The following is a 17,037-nucleotide window of genomic DNA, read 5'->3' on the forward strand; positions in this document are numbered from 1 at the left end:
AATGAAGAATCCAGAAAGAACTTCGCTGAATATCGAGGAATATCTCTGGGACAACTTAACATTTGGCTGTATTTTTATCAGTTTATAAATGCCTTTAATACTTAAGTAACACCTAGAAATTTTTAACAATTATGTGAATTGGCATATGTTTGTTAAACCTGGGTAGAGCACCAGCCACCCTTTTGAGATATTACCGCTAGTGAGTTATGTAGTTCTTTGACTGGCCAGACAGTACTACAATGGATTCTTCTCTCTGGTTACGGTTCATTATTCTTTTGCCTACACATATACTGTACCGAATAGTCTGGCCTTTTCTTTACATATTCTCCTCTGTCCTCACACCTGACCACACTGAGATTACCAAATGATTTTTCTTCACCCAAGGGGTTACTGCACTAGAATTGTTCAGTGGCCACATTCCTCTTGGTAAGGTTAGAAGAGAGACTTTAGCTATGGTAAGCAGCTCTTCTAGGAGGACACTCCAAAATCAAACCATTGTCCTTTAGTCTTGTGCAGTTCCATAGCTTCTACCATGGTCTTCTGCTGTCTTGGGTTAGAGTTCTCTTGCTTGAGGGTACACTTCTATCTTATTTCTCTTCCTCTTGTTTTGTGAAAGTTTTCATAGTTTGTATAGGGATATTTATTTTAATTTCCCGTTGTTCCCTGGGCTTGTAGCATCCTGCTTTTCCAGCTGGGGTTGTAGCTTGGCAAGTAATAATAATGTACTTTGACATCAAAGTTTAGGTGTCTTGACTTCAAAATTTAACCAAATCAGTCTGATTTGACAGAGTTGAATATGGTGTTGACCAGGTTGATTGCAGGTTAAATTATTACAGTATATCAAACTTGGACAGCCATAGGTAACACATCACACCCAAGGGCCACCCAATTGTACATCTTGCCATTTTATAAAAAAAAAAATCTTAGTTCTGCCAAATTTACATTAAAAGCACCATTGAAGGTTTTGCCATGTACAGACAACTCTTTCATCCAGTACTAAGAAAAATTGAATGAATTAAGGAGGGCATTGTGAGGGAAAAACCAGTAGCACTTTTTGCATTCCTCACTTTTAAGTTTGTCTCACGAAGAGTCACAATGGCATGCCATAATTCTCTCTTGAGAGTCACGCCTTGCATTACAATAGCCTTGTGTAACTCCCATTCATGCCGAAGTGCAAGACCTCTATGTTCGGTTATGGGACCATCATAAGCTCTTGTTTTCTTAGATTTTTCCCAACTCAAAATCAGATCTTACATTTTCAGCCAAAATTTATGGTCACTTGTTTGTCTTCTCACATTCTCTGCACATTCATAATGCTCAATGATAATTTTATCCCTCCTGTTTTGTAAACTTTCTTCCATTTAATCATCACATTCATATTTTGTATATTTTCTTCCATTCCTCCTTCCACTTCTTTGTTGAGCCTTCTATGTAAAAAGTAGTCTCTGGAAACATACAAATTCGTTACTATGCACTTGACTCTTGTTTTACATGGTTCATCCAAACTTCTATATGAATGATAATGAACCAAACTTCTATATGAATGATATGTTCTCCAACACTTCCAATCCAATTCTTCAGGATGCTTCCATGGTATTTGTGACTCCAACTCCAAACCAAGACATATACAGTAGTACTGTTTCCATTTACGGGGTTAATACCCAAATACACCAGCGGTTCTTGGCATTTATACAACAGAATGGTGTGCTTTCACATTACAGTATTTAGTCTTCCATCGTGTAGCGGCCGTTCAAACTTTTCTCCCATAGGCTTATTGCTAATTCATCTTTGCTTTGCAATCACTTATTTTAGAACTTTCTCTCCTATCTCTTAGCTTGTAAACTTCTCATTAAATGTATCTTGCCAAAATTCCTTGTTGTTCCTGCCTTGCTAGGGTTTCCTTTTCTGTATAGTGATGACCTATGTAAGTGTAAAGCGCTTTTACGTGTAAGCGTAAAGCGGTTTTAGGTGTAGCCTAAGCGTAAAGCCGTTTTCGTTGTAAGCGTACCACGCTTTTAGGTGTAAGCGTACAGCGTTTTTAGGTGTACGCATACAGCGCTTTTAGGTGTTAGCATACAGCGCTTTTAGGTGTTAGCGTACAGCGCTTTTAGGTGTAAGCGTACAGCGCTTTTAGTTGTAAGCGTACAGCGCTTTTAGGTGTAAGCGTGCAGCACTTTTAGGTGTAAGCATACAGTGCTTTAGGTGTAAGCGTACAACGCTTTTAAAGTGTAAGCGTACAGCGCTTTTAGGTGTAAGCGTAAAGCGCCTTTAAAGTGTAAGCGTACAGCGCTTTCAAGTGTAAGCGTAAAGCGCCTTCAAGTGTAAGCGTAAAGCGCCTTCAAGGTGTAAGCGTAAAGCGCCTTCAAGTGTAAGCGTAAAGCGCCTTCGAGTATAAGCGTAAAGCGCTTTTAGGTGTAAGCGTACAGCGCTTTTCAAGTGTAAGTGTACAGCGCTTTTAGGTGTAAGCGTACAGCGATTTTAGGTGTAAGCATACAGCGCTTTTAGGTGTAAGTGTACAGCGCTTTCAAGTCTAAGCGTAAAACGCTTTCAAGTCTAAGCGTAAAGCGCCTTCAAGTCTAATCGTAAAGCGCCTTCAAATGTAAACGTAAAGTGCCTTCAAGTGTAAGCGTAAAGCGCCTTCAAGTGTAAGTGTAAAGCGCCTTCAAGTGTAAGCGTAAAGCGCCTTCAAGTGTAAGCGTAAAGCGCCTTCAAGTGTAAGCGTAAAGCGCTCTTCTAAGTCTAGCTGGTCATTCTCCTCTTGTCTGAGGAGTTCAGACCAGGCTATGGTTATTGGTTTACTGATTTTTTTGGGGGGAGGGAGATAACTAGCAAGGTGTCCTCTTGAATTTATTAAAGTGCCAGCTGGCTACGTATGTAATGGCAAGAAGTCTTGTAAGGAAGAGTTTGGCCTGCATATTTGGTGTACTGATTTTCATTGCATGGTAGACTGTTGCGAGGAGTTTAATGATTCGTCATAGCCGAAAGTGGCAGCTATTTAACCTAAATAGAATTGAGAAATAGAGATAGGGTTGTTAAACATAGATAGAGGGTACATAATGCCTCTTATACTGCAGAAGGATCTTGTGGTCATTTCATCGGGGTTAGGGAAAAGTAGCGAGTTAGTCTAAGTTCATTTGACCTTCCCTGATATTAATGTGTTTTATGTGCCCTTTTTAGCAAAAGAAGACAATTGCATGGTTAGCCAGAGAAGAACAGATTCTGGCATTTGCTATATGATAGTGTCAGTACTGAACTACTGAGTTTGGCTTACATAATTTCACCAGCCAACTTGTTATCATAGTCAGTGACAAGGCTGTGTTCATGCTAGGCATCCATTTAAGAACCTTGAACACTAGTTGACCCCTAAGACTGAGGCCAAGGCCGCACATGACACGTTTCCCATAAGTCCTGGACTCCGAACTGGAAGATCCAGGTTGTATCCTTTACGGATGTCCCTTGTTGATTACGTATATAGTATTGGATAAAATCTTGAGCCCTTTTGATACCTGTATTGATGCAGTACACAATTTTTCAGTGATATGAAATAAAACGCAATCAAACAATATATACCGTGCAGTGCCTTTTCAAATGGTTCATTCATATTTCAACTTCGAAATTAGGAAACATGCATATGTTCTGTAATACGCTACTGTATTTTCCTTTCTGTTGTCCATTGTCTGTAATAGCGACAGATATTTCTCCAAAAGGATATAAGCGTTCTTGTCTTGCATTCCCACATTTTTTGACTTTATATCTTTATTCAAATAAAATTTTCAACTCCTCTAATTCCTTTTCAATTGACCTAGCTACCACCCTGAAAACTTTAAGAGTTGGTTTTGCTCAACTCCAACAACCTTATCTTGCATCAAACTTCCAGCCTTGGATAACCCCTATCATCCACCGTACTTGGAAACATTTTCTCATTTAGACCACGATCAGGATACACCGAGTATCTTTAAACTAGAACTTAATTCCAAATTCTATCCATCTTAGAAATCCATTTTGGCTCATTGTTTGCGGTCTTGGAGAATTTTCTACTTTGCATGTATCCATACTCAACCCGACTCATTTGCTTTGTGGTTCAAAGTTTTACTTCTTCTGAAAACCCAACTTCCTCAAACTACGTAAATGCTTCACTCGCTGACCACGTACCGTACTCTTCAATAGATACGCTTATCACCAAAATACTTATCATTCCAAAACTCCAAACCATTTTTTGAAAACTTACTCAATACAACATTCTTGCCATGCGGGAAGGCATCAAGCTCATAAGTAAGCTAAATGTAAAAATTTTTGATACAGCATTTTTGCAGTTGAAAACAATGGCGTCTACTTACTTATGATATTTGTAACTGGTAGTAACTGGACACCAGATTCAACTAGTTCACTTATCGTATAGTGCATTTTATAAACTCGCATTGACTTTCATTCAGTTTTCTTTACAGTAATCTCAAATCAAATGTAAACTTCGGTTCAGCCTTCTCACAAGTACAATTAGATTATTTTGTATATGCTTGCTCGGCTTATATTAGAACTGACAGGATTTTTTTTATTTATTGTATTGAGATACCAACAGTCAAGACTTCCTTAAAGATTTGGCAACATGGATATATATACCAAAATCCTCATCTCCCTGACAAAAGGGCTTCCTCTCCAATGGCATATTCTGTAGGCTTTTCTTTTCAAAATCTCTCAAATTATCATTAATTCTTTTGTCACACCCATTATTAAATCCTGGCACACAATTGTACCCCCCTGCATGTAATTCTTATACATTACATCATCATTTGCAAATTGGTCTCTTACATTTAAAACTTGCCCTCCATTTAGAACAATGAATTCACTTCGTGGAATTTTTTTTTTTTTTTTTTTTTTTTTTTTTTTTTTACCCACACTTTGATTCACTCCTTACATTCCCTTTCCTTTATGTCACATTTTCCTATACTGGATATAATCATTATCATCATAAGCTAAGCTATAACCCTGGTTGGAAAAGCAAGATGCTATAAGCCCAAGGGCTCCAACAGGAAAAAATTGTCCAGTAAGGAAAGGAAACAAGGAAAGAAACAAACTACTAAAAGAAATAATGAACAATTAAAGGTTTAAAGGCCTCTCATAAATGGGAGAAGCAAGGGACGGGGACATTTCCCCATCGAGCAGGACAATGCCCTAAAGACTGACCATATATACATATGATCAGTGCCGAAGCCCCATCTCCACCTAAGCTAGGACCAAGGAGGGCCAGGCAATGGCTGCTGATGACTCAGCAGATAGACTTACATGCTTTCCCAAACCCCCCATCTTTAGCTCATAAGGGTGGTAAGGTTGCAGCGATCAAAGAAACTAACGAGTTTGAGCGGGACTCGAACCCCAGTCTGACGTTCACCAGTTATGAACGTTAACACATTGGCCACCACAATTGAAATAAAATATTTCGAGAACAGTAACACTGGGGGTATTATCTCAAGAGGTGTCCTGCCATACTACAAGTTGAGCATCCTGAAAAAGGGACTGTTGATCATAATTCCCACGTAATAGGTTAACTGCATTACGCATACATTTTGCACCAAAATATTGCCATCACCAAAATAGGCAGCCAGCAACCACCACAATATCACACCTGAAACATGTATCATTCTGTCCATTTCACCCTCCACTTCTCAGGTGGTTAGCACTTTTGTTTATCTTCACCTGAATCTTCTAGTACTGTACAGCATACACTATTATTTTGTTCTTGCTGTCTTTTAAATCCTTTAAATCCAAATACATTGCTATAACATTATGGTTACATATTAGTGTCTCACTAAATGATTTATTCTCTGGTACTTTTTTCTTGCTTTCCCATATACATTTACATTCACATTCGTATCGGATTCATGATCCTCTACTATCTTAAAACATCATCCCATTGTAATCACATATTGATTCATCCAATGAATTTTCAATCATTGCTTTAGATATACAATATACTTGGCTACATATTCTGGAATAGGGACAAGGAACTTTTCCAACAGATCCTTGGTCACATTTATATCCTCATCCTCAAACTTTCTCATAGCCAATCTCTCCTGTCAATGAATAACACTTCTAAAGGTTCATTCTTTCTCATCTGAGCTTCCTCAAATTCATTAATTTTTTTGTTTTGCAACAGTTTTTATACTTTCTCATTCACTCACACACTTATAATTGTCTAATAAAATAGGCCCAACTTATCTTCTTGAAAAGCTTCCAATCTCTTGTATCCAAATTTATTTGAGCAAAAAGTTTCATATGCCCAATAAAGATCCACTGTTTCCCTCCCTCCAATCAGTCAAAATCTGGCGAGCTTTATTCCCGTATCATTTATTTCGAGCTCAGGCTTGTTCATTGGGTCAGATGATTCATTATTACTCATTCTCTTGTTCTCAGTTCGATGAATATACTTAGCTTATCTACATTTAGTCTTTGCTTTCATCTCACTTTGACCTTTCCCAACTACTGTATTGCTGTCATCCCTTCTCTCCTATTCATCCTTTTTTGCCCCTTTGTCTTTCTTTCTAAATCTTCCTTCCATTATCCTTTTATCCAATCTATCCACAACTACTTCTTAGCTGTTTAGCATTCTTTTCCATTCCACTTACAAGAATTCTCTATCTTCCATTCTTTCCTCTTCAAACTTTGATACTATCCATATGCCAAACATTAGAATGGGTATTGCTTACAAGTTACTCTTCCCCTTCTCACATGTGTGACTAGGATGCTTACTATTTTGAATAGAAATGCATATACTAATTGAGTGATTCCACTTATATCTAAACCAAGTTTGTATCTGCATATAAATAAATTGCAAACCTTAAGTGATCTCTGTTTTCACTAGAATACAAACGTTGCAAAAGTTTAGTTTATTCTAAGGATATCTAAAGCTTTGACAGTTATGTTTGTCATATATGCTGTGATGTAACCTGTGTAACCTTAATTAGGCACGATTTAAATAAAAAGAAAAGAAAAAGTGTTAAAATTTTTTTTTTGAGTTTGGCTAAAGTAGAGGTATGTATGTTAAGAAACAACCCAATTTTACATATTTTATCTGCTTGAGAATTTTGTCAGTCTAACAATTTGAGAAAATTTTACTATTGTCACCTCCTCCTTACTTTGGTTTTAATTTTTTCCCTTTTGGGCAATTCCAGATTACAGCATTTCTCCAAGCCTTTCCCGGCAGTTAGGTGAGAATGACCGTGATTTTGTTTGCATTTTGTTTTCCCTTTTCCCCTGGATTATAGCAAGGATAACAATCTCACACCTCCAGCCTTTGTGTAGTGTACATATTGTACTGTGTTTTGTTATGAGTATGGAAAACTTGGTATGTATTCAGTTTAGTTTTTGTTTTTTCCTATTTAGGTTGAAAGGATCATACTAATTGATGTGCTAAGTAGCTGCTGGTAGCACTATAGATAATTAGGCGTATTGGTCTTGCTTTTAATGGAATGATATTTAGTTTGATGGTAATATTGGCACCATGTTATTCCCTTGAGCATTGAGATATGTGCATCATACTGCATTCCCATATAGAGACATTCCTAAATCTTGAGGACAGAAAGTGTCTAGCTGTAACTGAATGAGATAGCAGTTTATGAATCTGCAGACTGATAGTATAAACTGTAGTGCCTACTGTGTAGCCGTCAAGATTCAGTGGGACACTTGGTATCTTTCAAGACGGCTGATGTTATGTCCTGACATTCCTCTCGAGTGAACAATGTTGTATGCAAGTTCAATTAATCTTCATACATTTACAGACATTTTTCTAGTATCACATGGGGGAAAGAGTCAGGTTTGACTACTGTACTTGCTTTTGCATTTTCTTGAATATGATTCCTGTCGTGCATTCTGATTGCTACCTTGAATTTTTTAGTCTATTCTATTAGTACAATCAGATTTTCTTTACCATTTTTGTGTATTTCATTGGTTTTTAGGTCACCATTTTTTGGTTGGTTAATAGTTAGTTTATTAATTGCCTTGATATTTTTCTAAACCTCTTATGTGGCTTATCAAAAATACTCTTGTTTTCACCCCACCCCCCACTTTTTATTGCTTATATTGCTGTCGATTGATATATTTATGGAGTTTTAACTCTACATTTTTCTTCTTCCATTCTCACCTTTTTTTTGTTTGCATATTTGCTTCTATGAGGATTAGTGTTGCATTATCTCTCCCCTTTTTATGTAAGTTCTTTCACTTTTTAGATTTTTTTCATATTATTATTACACATTACTGTCATTATTATAAGAAAATTTTTATATTCTATTTTGCTGTAATATTTTGATCACTTCTAAAATTTTATTATGCATGTCTGGACCCACATTCTGACTCACAGTACAGTACAGTATATGGTGTAGAAAATGACAATTACAAGGAGCAGTTAGTTAGATAAATTTTTTTATACTATTCCCTTGCGGAATAGGGGATTTCTGCCTTATTCGGTATCCTGAATCATTTGATCAATATTTATATAGATGTGTGACCTAATTTAGGAAATTTCATTAACTCATTATTATAGCTTATGGTCAAGCTTGCGTAATTTTACCCTGCCATACCCATCTTAGTCTCATTACCTTAAAATCATTAAGTACAGTACCTTTGTTGTCTTGAAATTGTTTACGTTGGCTTCTTGTTTTAGATGTTTAGATGGGTTACAAGCAATCTCCATTTTCTTTTGTACTTAGCACTTCCTGTCTGGTCTCCGATCAGGTCCAGCTTCTGAAAACCATTTATTCCTACTGAAAAAAGTTTCTGGTAAACATGTAAACAGTGTCCTTTTAACAGCTATGTAAATAAGAACATCCTTTATTGCTGGAACTGAAGTTTCTGAGGTTATAAATACTTCTCTTGTGGTTATTCCTCTTTTAGTGGATTAGGATATGGCCAGTCCCTTATGCAGAACATGACTGCACCTACAGTTATTAACCTGTTTATAGGGGGAAGTTTCGTACTGTTTTGAGAAGTAATCTGTAAAAAGGACTGGACTAACAAAGAAGTTTATTCTGCTAAGGAAATCTTTCCCAAACTTTGTATGACAGATTTCCTTTGTAAGCTCTTGAATAATAATGAAATACTTGTTCAACAGTTTGATACCAGGGCTGTAGTACTGTATTTGAAGTAAGTTGTTGGTCATGTATGAAAAAACTGTTAAAAATAGTTTGTGGCAGTCATAACTTCTATTTCTGTTTGATCTACCAGAATCCAAACATGGATAACTCTATCTTTGAATGTCTTTTTACCATTATGGCTAAGGCACAAGATGATGATAGAAAGAGGTCTTGTATTTGTTGGTGGTTTCAATGCTCACCATAGGGAGGGGTAAATTCTGTTTCTCCTACTGATCACCATGGCTTAAGAGATTTGGACTTTGCATGTGAATCAGGCTGTGGGGAAATCTGAAGTTAAGGTACTCATAGGTCTGGTAAGTGCTTGAACCTCTTATACACTTACTCCCCTAGCGTTTTAAAAGGTAAGGTTGCTTCTCCAGTTAGGACATCTGATCTCACCTTAATTTCATTTGTGGTGAAGACTGAGCAGCCTGTCTCTGATGTATCGTACTCGTGTAAAATTTATATAAAATCTCAAGCAGACTTAAATGGCATATTGAGTGATATTTTGGGCTTGAATTTGTCACAATTGTATAATAGTGTTGATCCTTTGAATGAGAATATATTCAACATTATTGATAGGCGTATCCCTTCTAGTGTGCTAAGGTACCAAGTGAAAGTCAAACCATGGTTCAATAATGATTGTAGACATGCTTCTTGGTGAAGTAGGAGGCCTATCATCTTTGGAAGGGTAACAGATCAGATTTGACTTTGAATAACTATACTCAGCTTTGAGCTTTTCCTCAGAGATTTTAAGCTTTAACTGAAGAGGAATACAATTTAACCATTAAAGAAACCCTTTCTGGTACAACCCAGGAACATAATTGGTGAGCTATCCTTAAATCTGCACACTCTTGTGTAGATGCAACAGTTCCCCCTTTACTTAAACCTGATGGCTCACTTAGGGCTGATTCACACCTGACACTCATGCTCACGCTCACGCCCAAGTCACGGTCAAGCTCTCACTCAGCTCATTTTACTGGTGTGTTCACATATGCCGCTCAAGCTCTCCCGAGCTCAGTTTTTTTGTGTTGTCATTGGTGAACCATGTGTGATTTTCCGGCTCTAGAATTAGCGGGTATAGCTCTCGCTCAAGTTTGAGCACGTTCAAAATACCTTTTGCTTTGATCGTGAGCTTGACTGTGACCGTGACTGGAGTTGAGCGAAAATGATTGACTGAATGGTTTGAATACTCTTCCTGTTTATCATTAAAGAATATTTGAGCGCGATCAATTGCGTGCACGTGAGTGTGAGTGTCAGGTGTGAATCAGCCCTTACTGTCTAAAGGAAAAAGCAACTCTTTTGGCTGATGTATTTGACAGTAAGCAGAGTAATGAGAAACTTTATCTTCTTCATTCCTGTTTTCCTGAGGCTAAACTAAGTAGTTTAGCTTTTTGATCTCGTGAAATTAAAGCTCTTGATGGACCTTGATGCTTTTAAAGGCATAGACCCAGATGGTATTTTTCCTTTTTTTTTTTTTTTTTTTAAATTATTTTTTTTTAAGAAAACAGCAGATTTCTTAGCTCCAAAGTTATATGATATTTTGTGCAAGTAAGCAAGAAGAGGAGGTTTTATTATTATTAGTTAAACTACAGCTTTAGTTGGAAAAGCAGGGTGCTAAAGGCTCAAGGGCTCCAACATGGGAAGATAGTCCAGTTAGGTAAGGAAACAATCTACAAGAAAAGTAATAAACATTTAAAACAAAAACATTTTAAGATCAGTATCAACAGTAAAATAGAACTATCATATGTAGACTATAGAAACTTAAAAAAAAAAAAAGCAAAGGAAGAGAAATAAGATAGAAAAGTGTGAGTGTACCCTCACACAAGAGAACTCTACTCCAAGATAGTGGAAGACTGTGGTACAGAAGCTATAGCATTACCCAAGACTCAAGAACAATGGTTTTGTTTTTGGAGTGTCGTTCTAGAAGAGCTGCTTACTAAAGCTAAGGAGTCTCTTCTGCCCCCTAACAAGAGGAAAGTAGCCACTGGCCAATTACAATGCAGAAGTTAACCCTTCAGCAAAGAAGAATTATTTGGTAATCTCAGTATTGTCATGTTTATGAGGACATGAGAAAATGGAAAGAATAGGCCAGACTACTGTATTTTGTGTATATGTAGGTGAGGAAAAAATTAACTGTAACTAGAGAAAGGTATCCAAGTAGTACTGTCTGGCCAGTCAAAGGACCCAGTAACACTAGTGGTAGTATGGTAATATCTCAACAGATGGCTGGTGCTCTGGCTAACCTACTACTGTACCTAGCACATGTTGGAGAATTGTTGATGTTACTCGACTATATGAATGTGTTTGTGGCAGCTCAATTTCCATAACTCCCATATTATCTAAAGTCTTTAAGCAAAATGCTAAATAGGTTTGCTGAAGGTAATCATCTGTTCCCTAGTTTGCAATTAGGCTTTCGTAAAGGCCCTGGACCATGTGATGTCGTCCTTATTATCTCCAATGTTGTACAGAAATCTCCTAATTGTGGTCAGGAAGTTCATATGATTGGCCTTGATTTTATTGCTGCCTTTCATAGTGTTAATCGTGAGACCCTTGTTTTTAAACTCAAACAGTTGGGAGTGGGTGGGTCTTTTCTTAGCATCTTTATTGAATTTTCAAGTACAGTAATAGATTGTAAAGAGTTGTTGCTGATGGACACCATAGTGAGTATAGGAATGTGATACTGTATCTGGTGTTACTTAAGTTAGTGTTCTTGGCCCATTACTTTTCATACTATAAACTCATGACATATGGTTTGACCTAGCAAACAAGCTTGTTGCATATGCAGACGATGCCACTGTCTTTGCATCAATTTCATCACCTGAATGTAATTCTTGGGTTGTCTTAATAGTGATCTAGCTAAAATTAGTGCATTGTGCAAATATATGGGATATGAAGTTGAATCCTAACAGAACTCAAAGTATGATTGTAAGTAGGTCAAGTACAGTAGCTCTTCAACATCCGGATCTCGGTATTGAAAATGATTTCGTCTTTGTATGACGACAACAAGTTTACTTTTGAGAAACTCATTAGGTCTTTGCCTTCTTCTCTTGCACAAAAAATTGGCTTAAAGTCTTGTAAAATTTTCGGTGATCAATCTATTCTGAAGAAAGGTTTTGATTCTTTCATTCTGCTTTGTTTCGAATATTGTTCTCCTGTATGGTATTCAACTGCTGATTCTCATCTTTTTGGACTGGAACTTATGGTCTATTAAATTTCTTATTCCTGATCTAGATATTAATCTCTGGCACCGTCGTTCAATTAGTTCGTTATGCGTGTTGCATAAGATTTTTCATAATTCTGACCATCATTTACATTCAGGTCTCCCCGGACAGTACCATCCTGTTCGTAATACAAGGTATGCAGTTAATTCTAATACTGTAGTCAAGCCTTCTTCATCCTGAGGCTCAATATTACACAGTACCTCAGAAGTTTTATTCAAACTGTGACCAAGTTGAGGAATGATCATCTTAATCGGGTACAGTAGTTGAATTGGAAGAACTTTAAAAGTTTAAAGTTGCAGCAAATGTTTTTATATTGAACTGGCTCACATAAGTTTTTATAGTTTATATATGAAAGATCGGTTTTAATGTTACTGTTCTCGAAATATTTTGATTGTTCGTTACTTCTCATATAGTTTGTTTATTTTCTTATTTCCTTCCCTCACTTAGCTATTTTTCCCAGATGGAGCCCTTGTGCTTAAAGCATCCCGCTTTTCCAACTAGGGTTATAGCTTAGCGAGTAATAATAATAATCTAGGACTTTCGGGGGGATTGATGGCATGAGTTTAAGTTAAGGAACTGTGGTTTGTATAATTAGGAAAAATGCAAATTACTTTACTTTTAAAATTAGTGATTTGTTCCTACACAAATACAAATTTTCATACTTTACTATTAGACTCATCTTTAGGTGAGAGGACGTTTCTTTCACTAAACTGGCCGACTAAAATCCTGGTATTGTTGATCTTCTACCTGATATGGTGCAGAGAATAGTATCCTTTACACCTCTCTAACCAGGTCAGATGTACCATCAAATTCATGGCCAAAGCAACCCAGGCTGTTGCAAAAAAAAACTTTCCTTAGACTATAGTCCATTTCTTTTAGCGATGCATATTTGGACCGATTCGCGACGGTGCCCTTTTAGCTCGGAAAAGTTTCCTGATCACTGATTGGTTAGAATTATCTTGTCCAACCAATCAGCGATCCGGAAACTTTTCCGAGCTAAAAGGGCACCGCTGCGAGTCGGTGCAAATATGCATCGCTAAAAGAAATAGACTATAGTGAGTCTGTCAATCAAGGCATGAACAATTTGATTGGTTTGCCTGAATATATCCTTCCTCCCGTCCCTAAGGAAGATGTGGAATAGAGAAGCTGCTAGCTAGAAGTGATGCTAACCTGTGTCTACATCTGTCCAACTATACATTATTCCAATAGCTATATCCTAAGGGCAGAGAAGGAGAGGAAAATGTGCCAGACATACTTGCTCTTGACGTAGAATTATGTTGTACAGTAGTTGCTATCTTAGACTTGAGACTCTTGGTGCTGTAAAGAAACTAGTTTCACTACTGCATAACCCTTGCTGAGGAACAATATTAAGCCTAAGCGAAAATGTGTTTGACAACCTGTAAGTGGTCTGGCGCTTCCATAATCCAGTGTCTAAAACTTGAACCACAGGGATGATTCTTGAAGTAGAGAGTAGCACCAACTCCTCTGATCTCATGGGTGTGCAGCTTAACTTGTTCTGATGCTCCTGGGGATTGAGGGCATAATGTTCTGTTAATCACAATTATATAAAAGTGTTGAACCTGTTGTTCTCTTACATAGGAATGTGATCAACATAACTGACAGCCATAGCTGCTCTCGTGTGCTAAAATACCGAGTGAAAGACAAACCCTGGTTCAGTAATGATTGTAGACCTGATTATTTGGTGAAGCCTATCATCTTTGGAAGAGTTACACATTCTCCAAGGGAAACGGGGACAGTCCCATGAGTTACTAATTTCCCATGTTTACTACTGCTCTCTGGTCTACTTTCCTCGCAAACTTCAAGGCCACCTTTTCTCACTTCTTTAGGGTTTAGTTAGTCCACTGGTTGGCTGTATTTTGGACCAAAAACTCCACTGATTTGGCTCTGGACAGAGTGAGGGCCTTGAACTGCCACTTCTTTTCTGTGTCCAAGAGGTCTTCACTTGAGGGTAAAATAACTTTTATCTCTAATCGGTGGTATAACCATGATGGAGCTTGAAGGGTCAAACATTGCTGTGGCCTCCTTGTTCGAGGCCTCCAAAGCCGTAAATGTAATGTGGTGTGCAGCAGACCTCTCAGCTAACATAAACAGGGTCAGGGTAGTGACTGCTTGGTTCAGAGGCACTGGAGATGGATGAGAGTCTTGCGTTATATAATAATGTTTGTCTTGAAAAGGCTGGCGGCATTGGCCTGCAGTTGAGGGCAACTCATTTGGTGTGAGACCGACATCGGTTGACAAACAGCGTGTATCGGTGTCTGTCCCCAAAGGAATGACATTTGTTATCCATCTACTCCCTCACAATCCTGAAAACTAGAGGATACTTTGCCTGAAAGCATGTCCCCCTTTTTTTTTTTTTTTTTTTTTTTTTGTGAGAGAGGACAGGTATCCAGTGTGTAAGCTTTTGTTATCATAAAGTATTCTCTTGTTACATAAAATTGACAGGCAACCCAGGAGTTATCAAAGGCGATGAAGAGCTCTTATCGGATGAGTGTAGCTTTTAAAAGGGTTAATGAGAAAAGTAGTGTGTTCCTGATTTAGAGATCATGTGCTTCAGTAGGGAGCACTTGAATGTGCGAAGTGTTGTGACATTAAGATCCCACAAGTGCTCCTTGCTTTGGAAGTACTCGCATGCCTACTAGTGAGAGAGCTTGTGCTCAAATAGATAGAAGCACACAAGCATGTGAATGTTCCAAGTCAGATGAATGAATGCGAATATATAGGCGCACTCCCTACTAGGAGACCAAAAAATAAAAACCGTGTGTTAGAGGAAGTGCTCTCATAGGAGTACACTCTAGCGATCAGGTGAGGTGCGTTGTGCGGCAGCAATTGAGTGAGTGTGCACACTATTGTGAGCAGGCGAGACGGTGCGTGATCGCCAGCAGACGAGACGGTGCGCAATTGCAAGCAGTCGAGACGGTACGCGATCGTGAGTAGGCAAGATGGTGCGAGATTGCGAGATGGTGCGCGATCGCGAGCAGGTGAGGCAGTGCGCGATCGCGAGCAGGCGAGGCGCTGTGCGATCGCCAGGCGGTGCGTGATGGCGAGTAGGTGAGACGGTGCGCGATGGCGAGCAGGCGAGACCGTGCGCGAGGCGGTGTGCGATCGCAAGACGGTGCGTGATGGCGAGTAGGTGAGACCGTGCGCGATGGCGAGCAGGTGAGACCGTGTGCGATGGCGAGACCGTGCGCGATCGTGAGCAGGCGAGACGGTGTGCGATCGTGAGCAGGCGAGACGGTGTGCGATGGCGAGCAGGCGAGACTGCGCGATGGCGAGCAGCCGAGACCGTGCGCGATGGGCGAGCAGGTGAGACGGTGTGCGATCGCGAGCAGGCGAGACGGTGCGCGATCGCGAGTAGACATGACGGTGCGCGATCGCGAGCAGGCGAGACGGTGCGCGATCGCGAGTAGACATGACGGTGCGCGATCGCGAGTAGGTGAGATGGTGCCACCATAGGAGTGTGTGATTGCGAACAGTTGAGATGGCACGCTTAAGAGAGCACAGACAGCTAGTAGTGCCGTAATGGGCGAGTGATTGCAAGCATGTGGGCTGGTTCTCCCCTACTTGTTCACGATCGCAAACAGCGTAGGTGAAAGCATAGTAGCGAGTAATGTCGCCGTCTCTTTCTTCATCCTCTGTGAAGAATTGGGCAACACTGTCACTCCCACAGGGATAGAAATGGTGAGAGTGACTACTATGTAACTCCTATTGATCAGTCTTAAAGGAGTAATTGTCCAATAGGGGAAAAGTCATGGCGGCGACAACATTTTCTTCCATGCAGTGTGTACTAAGTCAGCTGACTACATGTCCAGCCCAAGTACACTTATAGACACGAACGGATATACTCTTCCCTCCGTTCATTTAGCATCATGAACTAGGGTGCCTGTGTGTGGAAGTCTCACCCTGGTGCACTTCTTTATCAGCTATCCCCTGTCTGTCTGGGAAGGGAATAGGAGAGCGCATGCTGTGTGCCAAAGTGATTGCCCCAAATGAGCACCCCTGTCATCATCACTAGCTTTGCAATCATTGAATGAGTGTATCTAATCTCGAATACGAGTTCGGGATGTAAGGAAAAATCTCCCTTTGGGGAGAGTGCGCTAAAGGATCTTTGGGGTTGCGGGAAACTTGGTCAGTCTGTGCAGTGGTGTGGGAGCGCGCTATTATTGTGTTCGCCACAGACTTGCTAATGTTAAGTGGTGTGGGAGCGCGCTATTATTGTGTTCGCCACAAACTTGCTAGTGTTAAGTGTGTTAGTGTGAGAGAGCGCTGTTTTTGTGCTAATGTCAGGAGTGCGCAAACTCTGAAGAGGTTTGGTGAATCAGGGTTTTCCAATGTTGTCAGAGAAGGTTGCATATGAAGCAGTGAGTTTATGGGTAAATGGTGATGCAGTCCAAACCCCCTGCACGCTCAAAGACATGCTGCTCGAGAGTGCGTGCATCATACATAGAAGGAATATGGTCTCTGGGGAAGGAGAACTTGTTCCTGCTGGTCCAACATTTTCATCAAAATTGTAGTGGGCTGCACTGTCAAGGAAGTCTGACTCTAGGTGCATTATTAGCCAGTGATATAGAGTTCAGACCCAATAACAATGTTACAAGATACTGAAGTTTTATTCCCCCTTTGAGGGGTTTGTGTCCCAAGGGTAGCCTTTCTCTGGAGGAAGAACCTTATAG

General features: G+C 39.3%; 1 protein-coding gene across 5 annotated transcripts in view; it reads left to right on the plus strand.

The window, feature by feature from the left end:
• LOC137623113 (DAZ-associated protein 2-like) overlaps positions 1 to 17,037 on the plus strand; it is a 40,620-nt gene that overhangs the window by 1,781 nt on the left and 21,802 nt on the right. For 4 of the 5 annotated variants that reach the window (XM_068353783.1, XM_068353792.1, XM_068353808.1 and 1 more), the window contains exon 2: positions 7,167 to 7,202. The exons of the other annotated variant lie outside the window; for it this stretch is intronic. In XM_068353783.1, coding sequence (XP_068209884.1) covers positions 7,167 to 7,202 — 36 coding nt within the window. The remainder of the gene's footprint in view (positions 1 to 7,166; positions 7,203 to 17,037) is intronic. 5 annotated transcript variants of the gene reach the window in all.

This window comes from Palaemon carinicauda, chromosome 2, assembly GCF_036898095.1.
Source record: "Palaemon carinicauda isolate YSFRI2023 chromosome 2, ASM3689809v2, whole genome shotgun sequence".
NCBI classification, from domain to species: Eukaryota; Metazoa; Arthropoda; class Malacostraca; order Decapoda; family Palaemonidae; genus Palaemon; species Palaemon carinicauda.